Raw genomic sequence first — 18,107 nt, 5'->3', positions numbered from 1 at the left:
CTAAGACAATAAATTGCAGAGGAAATTGCAATTCACTGCTAAAGGGACTTCCCTCCCTTGGAATGCCCTTATTCATATGAAAGGACAGATCTTGTCAAATAGAGAAAGAAATGGTTTCTGAGACACTTAGTGACTTGTCCAAACTCACAAAGCTTATTACTGATAGAGCAGAAATTTGAACCCTGGTGGCCTTAGTTTAAATGTAATGCTATTTTTCTGAAATTACACTGCCTGCGACAATTGTGGATTAGATAAGAATGATAAATATACATTAAATATTCTTCTTAATGCAATTAATGCATGTAAAGGCAGGTATATATAGAAGAGAGAATATTTCTTCCTTCCCCTTTGCAATCATTAACGAAATGGACAGAGATAAGGAAATCCCAATTTGGGTGGAAATCTCTCCTTTATACTCTGGACATGGGGAAAAAAGTTATCTCAGATACTCTGGAAAGTGTCTTTGTCTGTACTGTCTCTTCTATCCCTTTAAATGTCAGATTCAGAAGAATCCATTAGACCTTAAAAAGGAATGATAGACTACAAAGAATAAAGTGCTGGAATAATTAAGTAAAAGTAGTAGCGGAAGAAACCCAGCAGTCTAAAAAACAACTTAGACTAGGATTTTCTATACAAATGGGTTAAAAAGAGAGAATTGAAGGAAGGAGGGAGGTAGTCATTTTCCTTCTCCACATTTATAACAAGAAAGGCTCTCACATGGAACAAAGTAAGAAGGTGAAAAGATATCAGAGAACATGGCAATTCTGCTCACTTCCTCCCAAACCTCTCCTGTATTCTTCAGCTGATTTCCAAAAAACAAGGGGATGATGACTGTAGGCCATGCAAACAACTTTACAGTGAGGGCTCCAAATGAAAGCTAGAGAACCCTGAAGGTGGATACCTATACAGAAACAATGAGCAAAAACAAGTTGCTGACTCTGTAGAAACCTCAGGGAAATCATATTCCATTGCAGTCATTAACTTTAAGCACAGAGGTGACCAGAGCTGAGATACTCTAGGGAAGGAAGAGGAAAAAGTTACTCTTTCTCTTTGCTTCCTCATGCCAAAGTTGTCAGAACGAGATAGAGAACATCTCCAATGCGTTATAACCCATGCATTATCAGATGCTGACAGATTAAGAGAAAGGAAAATATAAGGTTATCAAACTCAGGGAATGCCTAGTATGGTGATTCTCCCCTTAATAAGCTCCCACTCTCATACTTGTCATCATAATATTAACATAATTATAATGCAGTCATCATTATTATTGCCATAATCATCATCTGGTCACTTTTATTAATTTGTTAAGTACTTAATTGTGAGAGTGCTATACAAAAAGTTTCTGTTGGTATGGCTCCTACCCATTTGGGACTTAAGATCAAAAATCAACAAACTAATATATGTACATGTCATATACATGAGAATAGACCTTGAAAGACCTGAGTGGATGGTAGGGTGCTGACATCATGTATAGGTCAAAGTTAAGGTCTTGGAAATTACATAGAATAGTCATGCGATATCTATGATTGAGGAGGGAAAGTCAAACATTTCTGCATTAATTTGGACAATTCTTTAAGAATTAGTGTGTGGGGATGGTATTCTAGATGTTTTTATCGTGAAGGTAATACGTTGTAGTAGAAAGAAGACCAAGTGAATCAAAGTATCTGGTTTCTAACCCTGATCATCAATTAATAGCTTGGTGTCCACAAGTCTTTTACTTCTCTCACCTCATCTTTAGATGAAAAACTTGGAGGAAAGGACATCTAAGGTCCTTTTTGTCTTTAACATTCTACAATTCCATCATTCACGGATATGACATATATGGCAAGGTTTGAATGTTGGTAGAGAAGAAGAGAATCTAATAGAGGTATGTCAGAGAAGAGGAAGTAGGAGATTTTGGAATCAATAGTATATTGAGGGTATTAGTTAGATATCAGTGTACGAGCAACCCTTATGTAGAAAAACTATATGAGGCATGATGGGGGTTACAAGAGAAGGGTGAAAGAAAGGATATAAGAGAAATAAAACTCAGACATTCTAGGAGAGTTCATAGTCTAACTGAGGGGACAGAACACACACACACGTAAAATAATTTTTTTTAACTAAATGTAGAATTTCTTTAGTGTCTGAAATTCCTGGTGAGGAACTTCCTTAACCAATTCAGGTTGACACTTTCTCTGCAACTTAGAGTCATAGAGTTGCCTGGGACACCAACAGCTTATGTTATAGCCAGGCTTATAAAAACAGTATATGTCAGAGATGGTACTTTAAAATTCAGGTATTCCTGACTTCAAGGCCACCCTGCTATCATCTATGCTATGGCTGCCTAATATAATAGAACAGAATAATTTTTAAAGTGAAAATTAAATATCAACAGGTAAAATGGAGGGTAGAAGTCATAGGTGAATGTCTAGTAGAGTTTAGCAAGGACAAAAGGCTATATATGGGGAAAAATCATGTAAGAGGGTATGCTAAGTATTCCTTAGGTTTAAGTCCTATTCCTCTAGATAACATCACTTTGTTACGTGGTTATGAGAAAGTGGTCAACAAGAAGAACCAACATTAGAAGCGGGAAAAATATAGAGTTCCAATGGTCATGCTGAAATAACACAGCCCCATCGGTTTCTGGCACTACCAGCCTAAAAGATCACAATCATTTAACTAACAGTATTCCCTTAGTACCATCTTTCTGGTACTAAGAAATGATGGAGTGGGGAAAGTACCTGACTGGAAGGTCTGGTAATAGTTCCAAGAGGGAAAGGCTGGTAATAATCCTAGGATTATTAAATAATTAAGCAAAATATTTATATCATTAAATCTATAAATATTTATATTTATGTGATTAAACATATAAACATTTATACAATCAAATGTATAAATATTTATATAATTAAATACATGCATATTTATATTTGTGTAATTAAATATATACATATTTACATAATTAAATATATACACATTTATATTCATATAATTAAACATATAAATATTTATATAATTAAATATATAAATATTCATATTTATGTAATTAAATATGAATGTTTATATAATTAAATATATACATATTTATATTTGCATAATTAAATATGTCCAGGGCATAAGAATGCTTGTGATTGCTCACAGACCACAGCCCAGGCCAGGAGAATAGTGACCATAGCTCTCATTGGATCATGCCACCTTGGAAGAACTGAGGGTTTGCAGACTCCCAGAACTAGCTCTGAAAAAAGCACCAGGTAGGAATGAAAGTCTCTCTTGGAGAAGGATGGGGGACGATGAGGCTAGAGATGTCTATTCTGACTCCTTTTAAGCCATACACAACTACAACCCTTTGTCACAAGCAGTCCTCTCTCCAGTTGGGGCTCCATATCCTTATACGTGGGTGCTCTGTCTATAGGAATATAATTTTTGATTGCTTATATTTTGTAAGATATTTTGGGGTTTACAGGGTTAGATTTTTTTCCTAAAAACTGGGAAAATTTATTTTTTGTCCTGTGCAGTTTTCATTTATGGTTTCTTGAAATATAGTTCTCTTAAAAAAAAGGCTTTAAAAAAATAAGGATTTTAAAGGATTCCAATGATTCTCTGGACCAGTCATTTTATTTCAAATGAAGGTACCTGACTGTGCCTTAAACCCGACTTACTCTGGCTTTCATTGAATGGCCAATAATAGCCTCCAGCCCAAAACTCTATGGCACATTTTGATTGCTTAGCATGAGTGTGAATAGCAACTGTTTTCTGTTCTGGCCAGAAACTTTGAAGATCTTCCCCTCCCAGATTGATTTTTGTGATGATAAATTGGCCACCTTTTGTCTCAACTCTTACCCACCCCTTATCATTGGGCCTTGCCTCAGACAGACTTAAGGCCTGAGAAAGACCTTAATTTAGAAAGGCCAGGATTATCCACTCTATTCTGGACCATTGCCAATCATCTTGATTTTTGTCTTCCCACTGGACTTTGATGACTTTGAAGGATAGAGTGAGGCAGATGACTTTGTACAACTCTGCCTCACTTAAATCCAATTCAAGAGCAAATCAAGACATCACCCACGATGTCATTGGTCCTCTTTGAGAGGAAAGGATGAACAACATTTCTAATTATTCACAGAGTATTGAATTCCATGTCTCACTGCCATATATTAGTGATAGAATGTTGGGATTTAAAAGATATGATGACTTTGTTTCCATGGGAAGTTTGAGATGACCAAAGGAGCTTTGAAATTTCTTGAAATCCATCTCAATTACTCTCATATTCCTGTTAAATTCCAAGCTCAAAGTATTGTCAATCTGTACTGTTTGTTACAGATACACATACTGACAGACATGCTCCATAAGATTCCCATCCAAATGAATCATAACTGGGGAAATTATAGACATTCTTCAAACATTTGGTCTATCATTTGTTATGTGAAAATGGAATCATTAATAACTTCACTAAACATCTTGATCTACTTGAGTTTCCTTACTATCCAGTGGAAGCCAGACTGACCTGGGAATCAGAATCAGTCAATCAGGAGGCACACTGAGCATCCCTTAAGCTTGACATGCCTGAGATCCTTTGCAGTGTTTCCTTGATAAACTCAAAACTCCCTCTTGTAGTGTTCACTTGCTGAACCCTGAAATCCCTCTGCTGTGCTGGCAACCACAGAACTCACTTAAGTTGGTTCATACCAGCTCTAATGGACAGAACTAACACAAGCATCCTAGTTCTGGGACTTTGGGGACTTCTCAGCTTGACCCTCTTCCTTGCTCCATGTAGGCATCTCATGATCTCTGTGAAATGGCCTCTCCCTGGGAAACGGAAAATGAACCCAAGGGACTGTGGTTGTACATGATTAGGCCATAACACAGCCATTCCCAGCCAGCCTTGCAGTTCGTTTTTGTCTTTATATTCTGTGCAGCCTAATCCCAAAGAGAGATTGGTTCTGACCATAGCTACACATGCAAGCCTGCCTACTTGAGAGAAATGAACATTCTATTCATCTTTCTTAGACCAAATTCTGGAGATTGACAGTTAGTGGTCAGGCCAAACTCTTCTGAATGGTTATGGAATTTGTTCAGCAGTCTCTATGATGCTTTGGAATTTGGTGTAACCTGCACAATGGCATGATGTTATCTGCAAACAAAACTTTTACCATCTACAAAATAACTCTCTTCAATTTGAACTCTGCACTGGGTCTCCTCCTCCTTCACAGGAGTAAATATACTTGGTGAGCTTACATCACCCTGTTTTATGTTGTGACTGTGATCAGCAGATCATTGTAAAGGATTCTTTCTATTCTTGTGTGTTGTGAGTAATCTTGAATGATATGATTATATGAATGGCAAATATCTTATTGGAAATAAACCTTAATAAAGGTTTTGTTCTATGGATTCAATTACATTTTTGTAATCAACAAGAAGCAAAGACAATGGTGAAGATGTAGACTAGGCCTGAATATCATTTGTTCACTAATTATATTCTCATTAAAAATTATTAGAAATGATTATCAGAAATTACCTTATAATAGGGGAGGTGGAGGCAAGATGGCAGAGTAAAGGCAGGGACTCGCCTGAGCTCTCTCCACAAAACCTCCAAAAAACATTTAAAAATGACTCTAAACAAATTCTAGAGCAGCAGAAACAAGAAAAAGACAGAATGAAACAAATTACCAGCCCAAGACAACTCAGAAGGTTAGCAAGAAAAATCTGTTTCACCAGGATAAGAGAGGAATGCAATCCACCACAGACTGCGCCAGTGCAGACCCGGCCCCAGCAAACCCAGAGCAGGCTTGGGAGTGATTGAATCAGTAGCAGCAGTGGTTACTTCTAGAGCTTTCAGCCCACAGATGATACAAGGCTCAAACAACTGGTCAGAAAGAGATTATAGGGGTCTTTTTTGCTAGCACTGAAGCAGGACTCTGTGACTTTGTCCATACTCAGATCCAGGGTGCAGTCCTGGGTGGCAGTCTCAGGGCAAGGAGGAACACTGGCATAGCAGAACTTGAGGCAACAGTAGAGTGAGGACCCCTTCACAGTTGCAGGGCAGAAAAGAGTGCTTGTAGTCACTCATAGACCAGAGCACAGACTTGGAGAATAGTAAATACCTCTTATTAGATGATACCACCTTGGAAGAACTGAAAACTTGCAGGTCACTAGAAGCATTTCTGAAAGCAGCTGCACAAAATCCTTGAAGCTTGGAACAGTGTGACCTCTGCCCTGGAAACAGAGTCTTATGTTGGCAAATAGCTAAAAGTCAAGTAATAGGCTGGGAAAATGAACAAACAACAGAAAAAACTCTGACTATTGAAAATTAATTTAGTGACAAGGAAGATCAAAACACACACTCAGAAGAAGACAATGAAGTGAAAACTCCTAAACCCAAAGCCTCCAAGAAAACTATGAGTTGGTTTTAGGCCATGGAAGAGCTCAAAAAGATTTTGAAAATCAAGTAGGAGAGGTAGAGAAAAAATTGAGAAGAGAAATGGTAGTGATGCAAGAAAAAACATGAAAAATGAGTCAGTGTAGTAAAGGAGACACAAAGAAATACTGAAGAAAATAATACCTTAAAAAACAAATGATTTAAAAAAAGGTCTAAAAAGCCAATGAAAAGAAGAATGCCTTAAAAAGCAGAATTGGCCAAATGAAAAAAGATGTCCAAAAATTCTCTGAAGAAATTAATTCCTTAAAAATTAAAATGGAGCAAGTGGAAGCTGATGACTTTATGAGAAATCAAGATACAAATAAAACAAAACCAAAAGAATGAAAAACAGAAGACAATGTGAAATATCTCAATGGAAAAACAACTGACCTGGAAAATAGATCCAGGAGACATAATTTAAAAATTATTGGACTTCCTGAAAGCCTAGACATTATCTTTCAAGAAGTTATGAAGGAAAACTTCCCTCATATTCCAGAACCAGAGGGTAAAATAGAAATTGAAAGAACCCATTAATTACCTCCTGAAAGAGATCCCAAAATGAGAACTTCCAGGAATATTATAGCCAAATTCCAAGTTTCCCAGTCAAGTAGAAAATATTGTAAGCATCCAGAAAGAAACAATTCAAATATAGTGGAGCCATAGTCAGGATAACACAAGATTTAGCAGCTTCTACATTAAAGAATCAGAGGGCCTAGAACATTCCAGAGGGCAAAGGACCTAGGATGAAAACCAAGAATCATTTACCCAGCAAAACTGAGTATAATCCTTCAGGAGAAAAATTGACATTCAATGAGATTGAAGACTTTCAAGCATTTTTGATGAAAAGACCAGAGCTGAATAGAAAATTTGACTTTCAAATACAGAACTCAAGAAAAACATAAAAAGGTAAACAGGGAAGAGAAATCATAAGGGACTTAATAAGGTTAAACTGTTTACATTCCAACATGTGAAGATGATATTTGTAACCCATAAGACTTTTCTCATTATTAGGGTAGTTAGTAGTTTATCTAGACAGTCTGGCACAGATGTGATTTGAATATGAAGGGATGATATCTAAAAGAATAAAATTAAGGGGTGAAAGAGGTATATCCTGGGAGAAAGAGAAAAGGAGAGGTGGAATGGGATAAATTATCTCGCATAAAAGAGGCAAGATAAAGCTTTTCCAGTGGAGAGGAAGAGGGGGGAGGTAAAGGGGAGCCAATTCATCAGAATTTGCTCAAAGAGGGAATAACATACTGGGTATAGAAATCTATTTTACCCTACTGGAAAGTAGGAGAGGAAGGGGTTAAGAGAAGTGGTGGGGGGTGATAGAAAGGAGGGCAAATTAGGGAAAGGGGTAGTCAGAAGCAAAACTTTTTTAAGGAGGTCCAGGGTGAAAGGAGAGAGAGAATGAATAAATGGAGGAGAGGGGTAGGATGGAGGGAAACACAGTTAGTAGTAGTGACTGTGAAAAAATTTTGAAGCAAGTTTCTCTGATACTGGCTTCATTTCTCAAACATGTGGAAAACTGAGTCAGATTTATAAAAATCAGAGCCATTCTCCGATTGATAATGATCAAAAGATATGATCAGTTTTCAGGTGAAGTAATCAAAGCTATTTATAGCCATATTAAAATACTCTAATTCACTATTGAGTGGAGAATTGCAAATTAAAACAATTCTGAAGTACTAACTCATACCTATTATATTGGCTAATAAGACAGAAAAGGAAAATGACGAATGGTGGTGGGGATGTGGGAAAATGAGATATTAATGCATTGTTGGAGTTGTGAACTGATTCAACCATTCTGTAGAGCAATTTGGAACTATGCTCAAAGGTCTATAAAACCATGCATACCTTTTGATCTAGGAATTCCACTAGTCTGTATCCCCCTCCAAAAAAAAAAGCCAAGAAGTAAAAGGACCTATATGTACAAAAATACCTTTAAAAAGTAGCAACTCATTTCTGGGGACAAAGAATTAGAAACTGGGGGGATGTCCATCATTGGGAAATGGCAGAACAAGTTCTGTTATATGATTATGATGGAATGCTACCATTCTATAAGAAATGATGAGCAGGATGCTCTCAGAAAAACCTAGAAAGACTTACATGGTCTGATGCAAAGTGAGATGTATTGTGTACAAAGTAAAAGCTTAATTGTATGATGATCAATTATGAATGAGTTAGTTATTCTTTTTTTTTTTTCAATGAGGCAATTGGGCTTAAGTGACTTGCCTAAGGTCACACAACTAGTACATGTCAAGTGTTTGGTCTGAGGCTGGATTTGAATTCAGGTCCTCCTGACTTCAGGGCTGGTGCTCTATCCACTGTGCCACCTAGCTGCCCCCTGAGTTAGTTATTCTTAACAATACAAAGATCCAAGACAACCCTGAAGGACTTATGATGAAAAATGCTATGCATCCCCAGAGAAAGAACTGATGCTGTCTCAATACAGATTGAAGCAACCTTTTTTTTTTAAACTTTCTTTATTTTTCTTGAGTTTTTTTTGTCTATGTTTTCTTTCACAACATGAGTATTATGAATATGTTTTGCATGACTACACATGTATAAATTATATCAAACTGCTTGCCTTTTCAATGGGGGTAGGGAAGAAGAGAGAAAATTTTGAACTCAAAGTTTTAAAAATGAATGTTAAAAATGTTTTTAAATGTAACTGGGGAATTTTTGTAAAACAAGTAAATAAATACTTTTTGTTTTTTTTTAAAAAAGAAGATATTATTAAGATGCTGTGAGGACTAGCTGTTCCCAGATGCCCTCCCACCCATAACAGGGAGTAGCTTTGCCTAAAAGAAGAAAATGTTGCCTATAAAACAGCTTCCCTGATGCAGATTCTTTCCTACCATCCCCCCCTTCTAGCCAACAAAGGGCAGTCCAGCCAACATAGGGCAGGTCCAGGACAAAACTGCCTCTGAGACTTGATTTGTTCCCATAACTCTGATACAGCTTGCTGTCATATAGAGGTATAAAAAGCCTCAGCCACATGGAGTCTGGGTCCCTCAGACTTGGCAGGTAACTGAGATCTTGTGAGTTGCTATATCTTGATGACCTACTGACCAAATACCTTATTTTTTTGATGTGGTGGAGGGAGCATCAGCCAGATAAGATATGTGTTACTATATCTTTGTTGCATGTTTTTTTTTCTGTTTTAGCACAAAGTAAATCTCCTTCTATAAATATTCAATAACCTGTGAATGCCTTATTTCATCCCAGCATTTATCCTAAATGAAGATGGTGCTGGCATTAAAGGTAAGGCTCTAACACATAGCTATTACAATTAGATAGATAGATAGATTTGTTTTTAAACTGCATTAGAATTCTTTTAATTACTTCAGCACAATTATAATAAAATGTATTTGTTCCTTTGTTACTTCTTCCATTCTATGAAATATTTCAATTTGGAATTCTGAAAAATGAATTATTCCTTAGGTATTTCAGATAGCTAAAGTTCTTTATTGAATGAATGAATGAATGAATGAATGAATGAAAAAACAAATAAAGTGCTTACTATGTGCAATACATTATGCTAAGCCCTAAGGATAGAAATAGAAAATATTTGAGCTTGCAAAGAACTCATACTTAGAATATTTCAATTTTTTTCACAGCATAATGATAATCTATGATATTTATGTACATCAGTTTATCCATTTCCCAATGAATTAGTAATCACTTTGTTTACAGTTTTTGCTACCACTAAAAAGCACTTTGATAAATATTTTTTATATCTATGAGAGCTTCCTTTCTGTCCTTGACTGCCCACCATCCTAGTAATGGGCTAAGTCCACCCAATGCTCTCTCCTAATGTGGGGGATAAACAGAGTCTAACTGGATTTCTTACAGGAGGATAGGATAAACCACACCACTCTCAAATCTTTAAATACAGGTCTATTGCAGTGGATAGAGAATGGTCCAGTGTTGGTTAGGGGAAATGGATCCTTTGAAATGCCCTCAACTCTTGTATATAAAGATTTTAATTTGCATGGAGTTATTCTCCAAATTTTCCACTTCCTGAGGCAATTTTAATTCCTTCATGTTTAGTGTTTTCTCTGATTATTTTGAGGTAGTAATTATGTGGCTTTGTGGAAAAACCACTTATGCACCATTTTTTTAGAAGTTCACAATTAGAAATTGTACTAAAAAAGTTATCAAAGTGTGCACTGTTTGATATCACTACTTATGCATATGCTCCTAGAGAGATCAAAGACAATGAGAAAGGATCCAAATGTATAACAACATCTGGAGGCTTACTTCTCGTGGTAGTGAAAAAGTGGAATCAAAAGTGGTGTTCTTGAATTGAGGAATGGCTAACCAAATGGAATATTAGTGTACCTTAGGAAGTGATGAAAATGCTAAGTTCAGAGAAACATGAGAAGATCTGTATTGATGCAGACTGCATCGATCCAAACCAAAGGGGCAACTTATACAATTACTATATTAATGTAACAATAACAAGCTACTGGAGGCCAATGCCCCAGCATTCATCTCCTTAATCCTTGAGGGATCACATGACAACCTGGTGTAAGACTATGACTGACAACATAATCTTCCAAAGACATAGGCTCTGTGGTGCAAACATGGAATCGTGCAGACCAGGCTGAGCAGGGAGGCTTGAGGAGTAGGAGGAAATAGGAAGGTATGGGAAGGCAAATGGAGCAAGCTCTACTGGCCAGAAGCTTCACTAGGAAACATGATATCATCTGACTCAGTAGTTGTGCCATGGTGACTCAAGAGTAGCTAACCATGGAAAAGGAAGGCATCTTAGGGAAGTAGCCCTAGAGCTTAGACTAGGAAATTTAGAGATAAGGATGAGAGAAATAGAAGAGTAACAGATACCTTGGGAAGTACCCCAAGACGTGGCAGTGTGGTATACCTAGGAAAGCTAATGCCTCGCCATGAAGGCAGAAACAGATCAGCAACAATCAGTTGAGCTACTTTGGACACTGATACTGTTATGTTTGGGTGGATCCTGCTTACCCCAGTGTCCCCCATCCTCTAACTTCTTTTAATCAACATGATCCAGCTGCTGGGAAAAGTTGGTAAATCAGAAGGCTATTTGGTCGGTCACAGTCTGATCCCAGTACTCACAGAGTTAGGTCTATTACTCAGGGGATTGAGTAGAGGAATACAGTGGGATTCTCCACCCACAAGCAGGCATGTGTCCTCTAGCAACCTGCTAAGAAAACCACTAAGAAAGCCTTAAGAACTCTGATCAATGCAATAAACAATCAAATTCAGAATAACAATGACAAATCATGCTTCCCACATTTTGGCCGATAAGTTGCAAACTAGAAGTAGAATATGACATATAATTTAGAATATGGCCCATATGTGAATATTTTGTATTTCTGCAACAGTTGTAGTTCTTCTTTTGTTATCTAACAATAGCTGGGAACTGGAAGCATTTGACTGAAATGGAAAATGTTCTACTCCCTTTGGGATGTTCCCCACCCTCATTTGAGCAGTCTCCCAACTCCTCCCTTCACAAGTGGATCTCTCTCATCATCACCCTTGTTTCATCCCTTAGAATGAAGGATTCACCTGAACCTGCCTTCAAAATGGACCAATAAGGAGGAGATATGTCTGAAGCTACTGAGGCAACTGTTGTAGGGGGACATGACTCCAACCCTTTTCTCACCAAGCCTCTTTTCCCCAAACAGCACCATTAGCACACTCTTTTCCTAGTGGAATCCAGTAATGGTCTGAATTCATTTTTATCTTTGTTCTAAAGGACTATAATAGTATGCTTTTAATAAAAATCTTATTGATTCACTTGAGCCCTCAACTGGACACTCCAGTTATTTACAGAAAGAATTTCCTTGTGTATCTCTCTCTTTTTGTTTCTATCTCCATTTCTATATTTGTATTCATCTCTTTCTGTCTGTCTCTCTGCCCCCTCTCTCTTTCAGTGCCTCACTCTACAGCTGATCATAATCATCCTCTCAGATGCTTTTGAACAAATGAAATACATATAAACCAATAAAGCTTTGGGAATTAACTGTAGTTTTATCTTAATACCATATTTTTGAGATTAGGTGAATAGTAATAAATAAAATATAAACTATAAAGAAACAGAGATATGCTTTGGATAGATACACACTTTCCTTGGAGGGCAAACAGAGGAGCTAAGAAAAGGAAAAGGAGAACATCATGTTTCTCCTCTACCAACACAAACCAGTCTCTCCATCAGCAACAGGCAAGTTTTCAATGGTATGTATAATCACCACCACCCCTATAATAATAGTGCTAACATCAGGGGTTATGGTTGGGGTCCTCCAGGAGCTCCTCCCCTCTCCCTTATGTCCTGCAGAAGCAGAAGACTTCATTCTATTTTTTCAGGTATGTTTCTTCAGTCTCCATTTCCTGAGCCCCTCTGTGCTCTCACATGATGAGATAAAGAAATTGTCTTTTTTTAACATGGTCACAGCCTTGGGGTTTCTGTGATCAGATAGGAGGGGCACCAGAACCTTGTGTTCATCCATAGACATTGTCTTCAATGACACACTTTATTTAACTATGCTTATTTTTTTACAAGGGAGGTCTTCTCTTTGGGGAGGAGGGATTGTGGGAGTACGTGGGTAGTGGTAGAGACACAAAAACAGAAAGCAAAGAGCATTAATGAGACCTTTAAAATAGAGAGTAGAACAGAAGAAACTTCAGAAGGGACCCAGACAAGCAGGACAGTTTTGCTACTATCATGTTAAACTCAATATATAATTTTTAAATTAAACAAACTGTGCAATATAAGTTCACAGCTCTATATACAATGTTTCTTTAAAATGTCTTGGTATTTTTAAATGTTCATATTTATTATATTTATTGATATTTGTTGAGTTCATAATATAAATAAATTCATAAAAAGTATTAAGAAAAAATGCAAAAAGCCCTGTTGTTGAAGATTAGTCCACTAAACCAGTTCCAAGAAAGATCCTACTTACTTCTTTACAAACTCAAGAAGCTAACCACAGGTGAGTGAGGCCTTTGGACAGGAGCAGGATACTTATCACCACCCAACAGAAAGTTCTTTCTAAAGATAAACTACAAATTCCTTTGCTATATGTTAAACCCATTTTCTCTTATTCAGTCATTAACAAGTTCTGTAAAATTCAAATCATAATAGCTGACATCAATGTAGTGCTTTAAAATGAACTCTGAAACAGTAGATTGAAAATTGACCTTGAAATAAGGAAGACCTGGGTTCAAGTAACCTATTAACCATATTGGCTAAGTAACCCTAGGCAAATCACTTCACCTCTTCATGCTGTAATCAAATTTTTAAAACTATGTTATATGAAAGTTGTCAATCTGCACCAATGAAATCCCAAGTCTATTCCAGTCCCCATCCCTTTAAAATTTATAAAGCTCTTCATATACTTGGATCCAGAGGCATAAATATAACTTATTTAACTAGGACAAAAATAATTGTGGCATAGAAGCAGGAATAAAAACCATAATTATTCAGCCATACCACAAAGAATGGGGTCTTCCTTATTCCCAAAGGAGTTGAGAAGAAGGACTTCAGATGAAGAGTCCCAAACTGATGAATCCCTAAGGGTGGTAGCTGTGGAATGGTGTGCTATATTATGGCTTAAGACAGCAGAAGATAAGGAGTAGCTAGGTGGTGAGGCGGATAGAGCTCTGGCCTTGTAGTCAGGAGGACCTGATTTCAAATCCAAGCCTCAGACAATTGACACTTACTATCTGTGTGACCCCTGTGCAAGTCATTTAACCGCAACCGCCTCACCAAAAAGAAAAGAAAAAAAAAGACAGCAGAAGATAGCTAAGTGAGGCATGGAAGTGACAATTAGAAAAGGGAGCAATCTTAATCATTGGAGGAAAAAATGTAATCCCATCACAAATAATGCTGGCAACATGTGGCAAAAATCCTACCCCTCCCATGGTAGTTATAACTGCATTATTGTATCTACAAACACAACTTCCTTGACAAGTTATTAACCCCAAAACAGTGTCTAAATGATTATTCAGATCATGCATATAAACATTTGCACATATTATTATATCTTTGTAATCATTTAATATTTTCCTATGACAAAATATTTTTTTCTAGGTAGGGACCACAGTATTTTGAGGGCAAGAGTTCTATATCATTTTATGTCTTTGTATTCTTTGCAGTATTTATCCTATTGTTGTAATAGTAGTTCATGGTCATATAACACTTTAAGATGTACAAATCACTTTACTCTCATTAACCTTATGAAATAAAGGATGAAAGTATTATTGCCTTCAATTTTTAAAATGAAGAAATTGCAATGTCCTCACTTTCATCCACTTACTGAAGGCAATGGAGTAAGTAACAGAGCTAGGAGACAAACCCAAGTCCTTCCACTTTAAATCCAGTGCTTTTTACACTCTACAAGATCACCTCTTGTGGTAAAGTACATTGTAAATATGTATTGAACTGAAATGAACTTTAATATTTAACACACACACACACACAAATTGGATTTAGACTTCAATAAAGTCAGATGTAAGTATTATGAAAATCATACAGAAGTTGATCAGGAGCAAAGTTAGTACTCAGTTGAATAGCAAACCCCATTGTAGTTTTTTTTTCCTATTTCATTTTTCCTCAGTACCTAGGACAAGGCTCTGGGCATATGGCATGCTCAATAAATGTTTTTGAATAGAATTGAATCCGAGAAGAGTTGAGAAAGACTGTATCTAGATATGAGATTATACAAATTCAGGAGGGAAAAGGATGAATTCAATTGAATATATATTTTGTGTTGGGTTTACTTAATAAAGAAACAATTGCATTTAGCAATTTTTTCCCAGCATACTCAGGTGAATTATGAAGCACAGATATGATGATGAGGAAAAGGACTGCTGACTGTAACAATGACTACAGATCTCAAAAAACAAACAAACAAAAAAACCAATGCATTGAAAAGTATAGTGCATACAAGGTCCAACAACCCCCTATTGAACTGAATTAACTAACTTGGTCAGTTATTTCAGAAACAAGTTATGTTTTTCATATTTTTCCCCCCAAAAATATTTTTTCACAAAATATGTGGTTACATGTTCTTGTGATGATTTATTAGGTTAATCTTTCAGAGAGAACTTCCTTGTAAATTTGCACAAAAAAGAATACTTTTTTTGTGTGTTTTAGAAATGTTAAATAAGATCTTATACAGGGAGAGAGGTAAGTCAACTTTTATGGTCCACTTCAGCTATGGGATTCTATGCATCCCTTATCCATGGATATATGTCTTCCTTATCTTGTATTTTTTCCTAAAAGCCTTATTAGTGCCTCTTTCATATCTTTGTTCCTCAGAGTATAAATAAGGGGGTTAAGAGTAGGAGTCACCACAGTGTACAAAAGTGTGATGAATTTGCCCTGTCTGTGGGTATAGGAACTGCTAGGCTGGATATAAATGGCTGTGCTTGGCCCATAGAAGAGGGACACCACCAAAAGATGTGACCCACAGGTTTTCAAGACTTTATACCAAGCTTCGGTTGACCTGATTCTCATCACTTCCTGAACAATGAGTGCATAGGAAATTAAGATCAGTCCCAGAGGCAGGAGGAGCAAGACCAAGGAAGCCACAAAAAGCTGTATTTCATTGGCATGAATATCTACACATGCCAACTTGATCATGGCAGGCACTTCACACATAAAGTGGTAGAGCCTCCTGTTCCCACACAGAGGCAGCTGAAGGGTGATGGTACTCTGAATCAGTGTGTAGCCCAACCCACTCACCCAAGCAACCCCTGCAAGGATCTGGCATAGTCTTGGGTGCATGAAAGTAGCATAGTGGAGTGGTTTACAGATAGCAGCATACCGATCAAATGCCATGACAGCAAGGAGAATGCATTCAGTGGAACCCAGTGCCAAAGAGACATATAGTTGGATGGTACAGCCTATGGGAGTGATGGTCTTGGCTGGTCCTCTCAAGTTCCACAGCAGCTGAGGAACAATACTTGTGGTGAAACAGAGGTCAATGAGGGACAGGTTGGTGAGGAAGTAATACATTGGGGTGTGAAGTTTTGGATCCAGGTGAGAGACCAGGATAATAGCCATGTTGCCTACAAGGGTCAGAAGGTAGGAGATCAAAACAACAATGAAGAGGATCTTCTCTAGCTGGGGCTGGTCTGAAAAACCCACCAGGATGAAGTCACCTCCTGTGCTGTCATTAGTCATCCCCATCATTTTGTTCAAGGCCAGAAGAAAACGCAAGATTCTGGAGATAGGTGATCATGGTATCCATTGACAGTAAAAACAACTTTGAAAAAGAACTATCAAAAATGTTATATTTGAGAGATATATAATCATTAACATTGGCTGAGAATTCAGAGAATCTGACACTATAAAAGAACTAATAAAAGTAATAAATGATAAATAATAAAGACATTAGTGAGTCAGTTCAAAATTACTCACCCTGGGAACTTCCAGAGCATCTTGCCCCTTCCTTCCTGTCTCAGATCTATCCCTCAGACACCTTTAAAAAGATTAACATAAAAAGGACATGTATAGGAACAGAATCACCTTTCCATCATCCTTTGGTAGTTCCTAGTCTTATTGAGAGAAAAATGAATAATTTTTTCTTAATCACAGATCATGTAACTTTTCCTTTTCTTTGTCAACACCACAACAAGCCATTCTGATGAAATGTAAAATATGTGTAATCCACAATGTTTAGTTATATAATAATCCATAGACAATTTTTAATTTCTCAAGATACATTAGAGTAGACATTTTTCTTTCATGAATTATAAAAGTGCTTAATAAAAATGTTTTAAAATTCCATGTAAACATCAGAATTATTCTGACAAACTTCTGATAATTTAAATATCAAGAAAAGGATAAAGTATGAACGTGTATTTGTACCAGAAGGATTTGTCAGTGTCACAGAAGACATCCATCACAAAATCCTAGGTATTATGAAATCTTCCTTTTCACAGATGACATATTGCTGGTCACATTAAACCTCAAAATACTACATAAGTTGCTGGACAAATTTCATGACCATTCCAAAGTGCTTAATCCAACCATCTACTCAGAGACTACTGATACTGTTATAGTATTTTAAAGAAAGAATAGAATCTTGAGAAGTTCCAATTTAACTGTCATCTGTATGGAAACTAGAAGTTTTACTTCCATTCTGGAGAAACCATTACCTGTGATGATTAGGAGAAGATTGTTTAAGAAGAGAGGGAAATGAATAAAAGAATTCCTTTCCTGGGATTTAAATATCAATAGAAATTGGCTAAATTAACTTTGTTCAACTCTTATCTTGGAAAAAATTGTAAAGAGAATTCATGAGCCTTTAATTACTTATCCTATGAGTGCTGAATTTGGGACTGTGTTTCCAAAAGTGAGAAGAAATAAGAAGTTGCAAGATGGTAGAGACTCTAGTCATGACCTTCTCAAACAGTATTGCAAATGATTATTTTTTTTTGTTTATACTCTGTTACATTATTGGCAAATTGTTGCAGTCAGTAATCTTGATGTCTAGGAGCTTAGTGAGTTTGATGTTAAGAGAGATGAATAAAAGATTATGAGAAAAGAGGTTTATTAAGATTATTAAGATGGGACTAACTAATCAATTAATAGGAGATCATAATTTTATAAATTCATGAGGAAATATCCCTCGATAGGGTAAGAATTAATAATGTAACAAGTTCTATAACAGGCTAAAGTTTGGACGTTTGATGTGGCTATCAAGTAGTC

At 36.7% G+C, this 18,107-nt stretch overlaps 1 protein-coding gene across 1 annotated transcript; it reads right to left on the bottom strand.

Moving 5' to 3' along the window:
• Nucleotides 1–15,650: 15,650 nt before the first annotated feature.
• On the bottom strand, nucleotides 15,651–16,586 carry LOC114053545 (olfactory receptor 2G3-like). The gene has a single exon (XM_027876653.1). The coding sequence runs from the start codon at nucleotides 16,584–16,586 to the stop codon at nucleotides 15,651–15,653; it is 936 nt and encodes a 311-aa protein (XP_027732454.1).
• Between the last annotated feature and the right edge of the window lie 1,521 nt (nucleotides 16,587–18,107).

The sequence above is a fragment of the Vombatus ursinus genome, unplaced genomic scaffold (genome assembly GCF_900497805.2).
Source record: "Vombatus ursinus unplaced genomic scaffold, bare-nosed wombat genome assembly UNPS02014811.1, whole genome shotgun sequence".
NCBI classification, from domain to species: Eukaryota; Metazoa; Chordata; class Mammalia; order Diprotodontia; family Vombatidae; genus Vombatus; species Vombatus ursinus.
The sequence above is the reverse complement of the archived record's forward strand: the minus strand, read 5'-3'. Positions and strand labels throughout refer to the sequence as shown.

Coding starts and splice junctions, on each gene's coding strand:
- LOC114053545 (XM_027876653.1), bottom strand. CDS start 16,586: ATGATGGGGATGACTAATGACAGCACAGGAGGTGACTTCATCCTGGTG.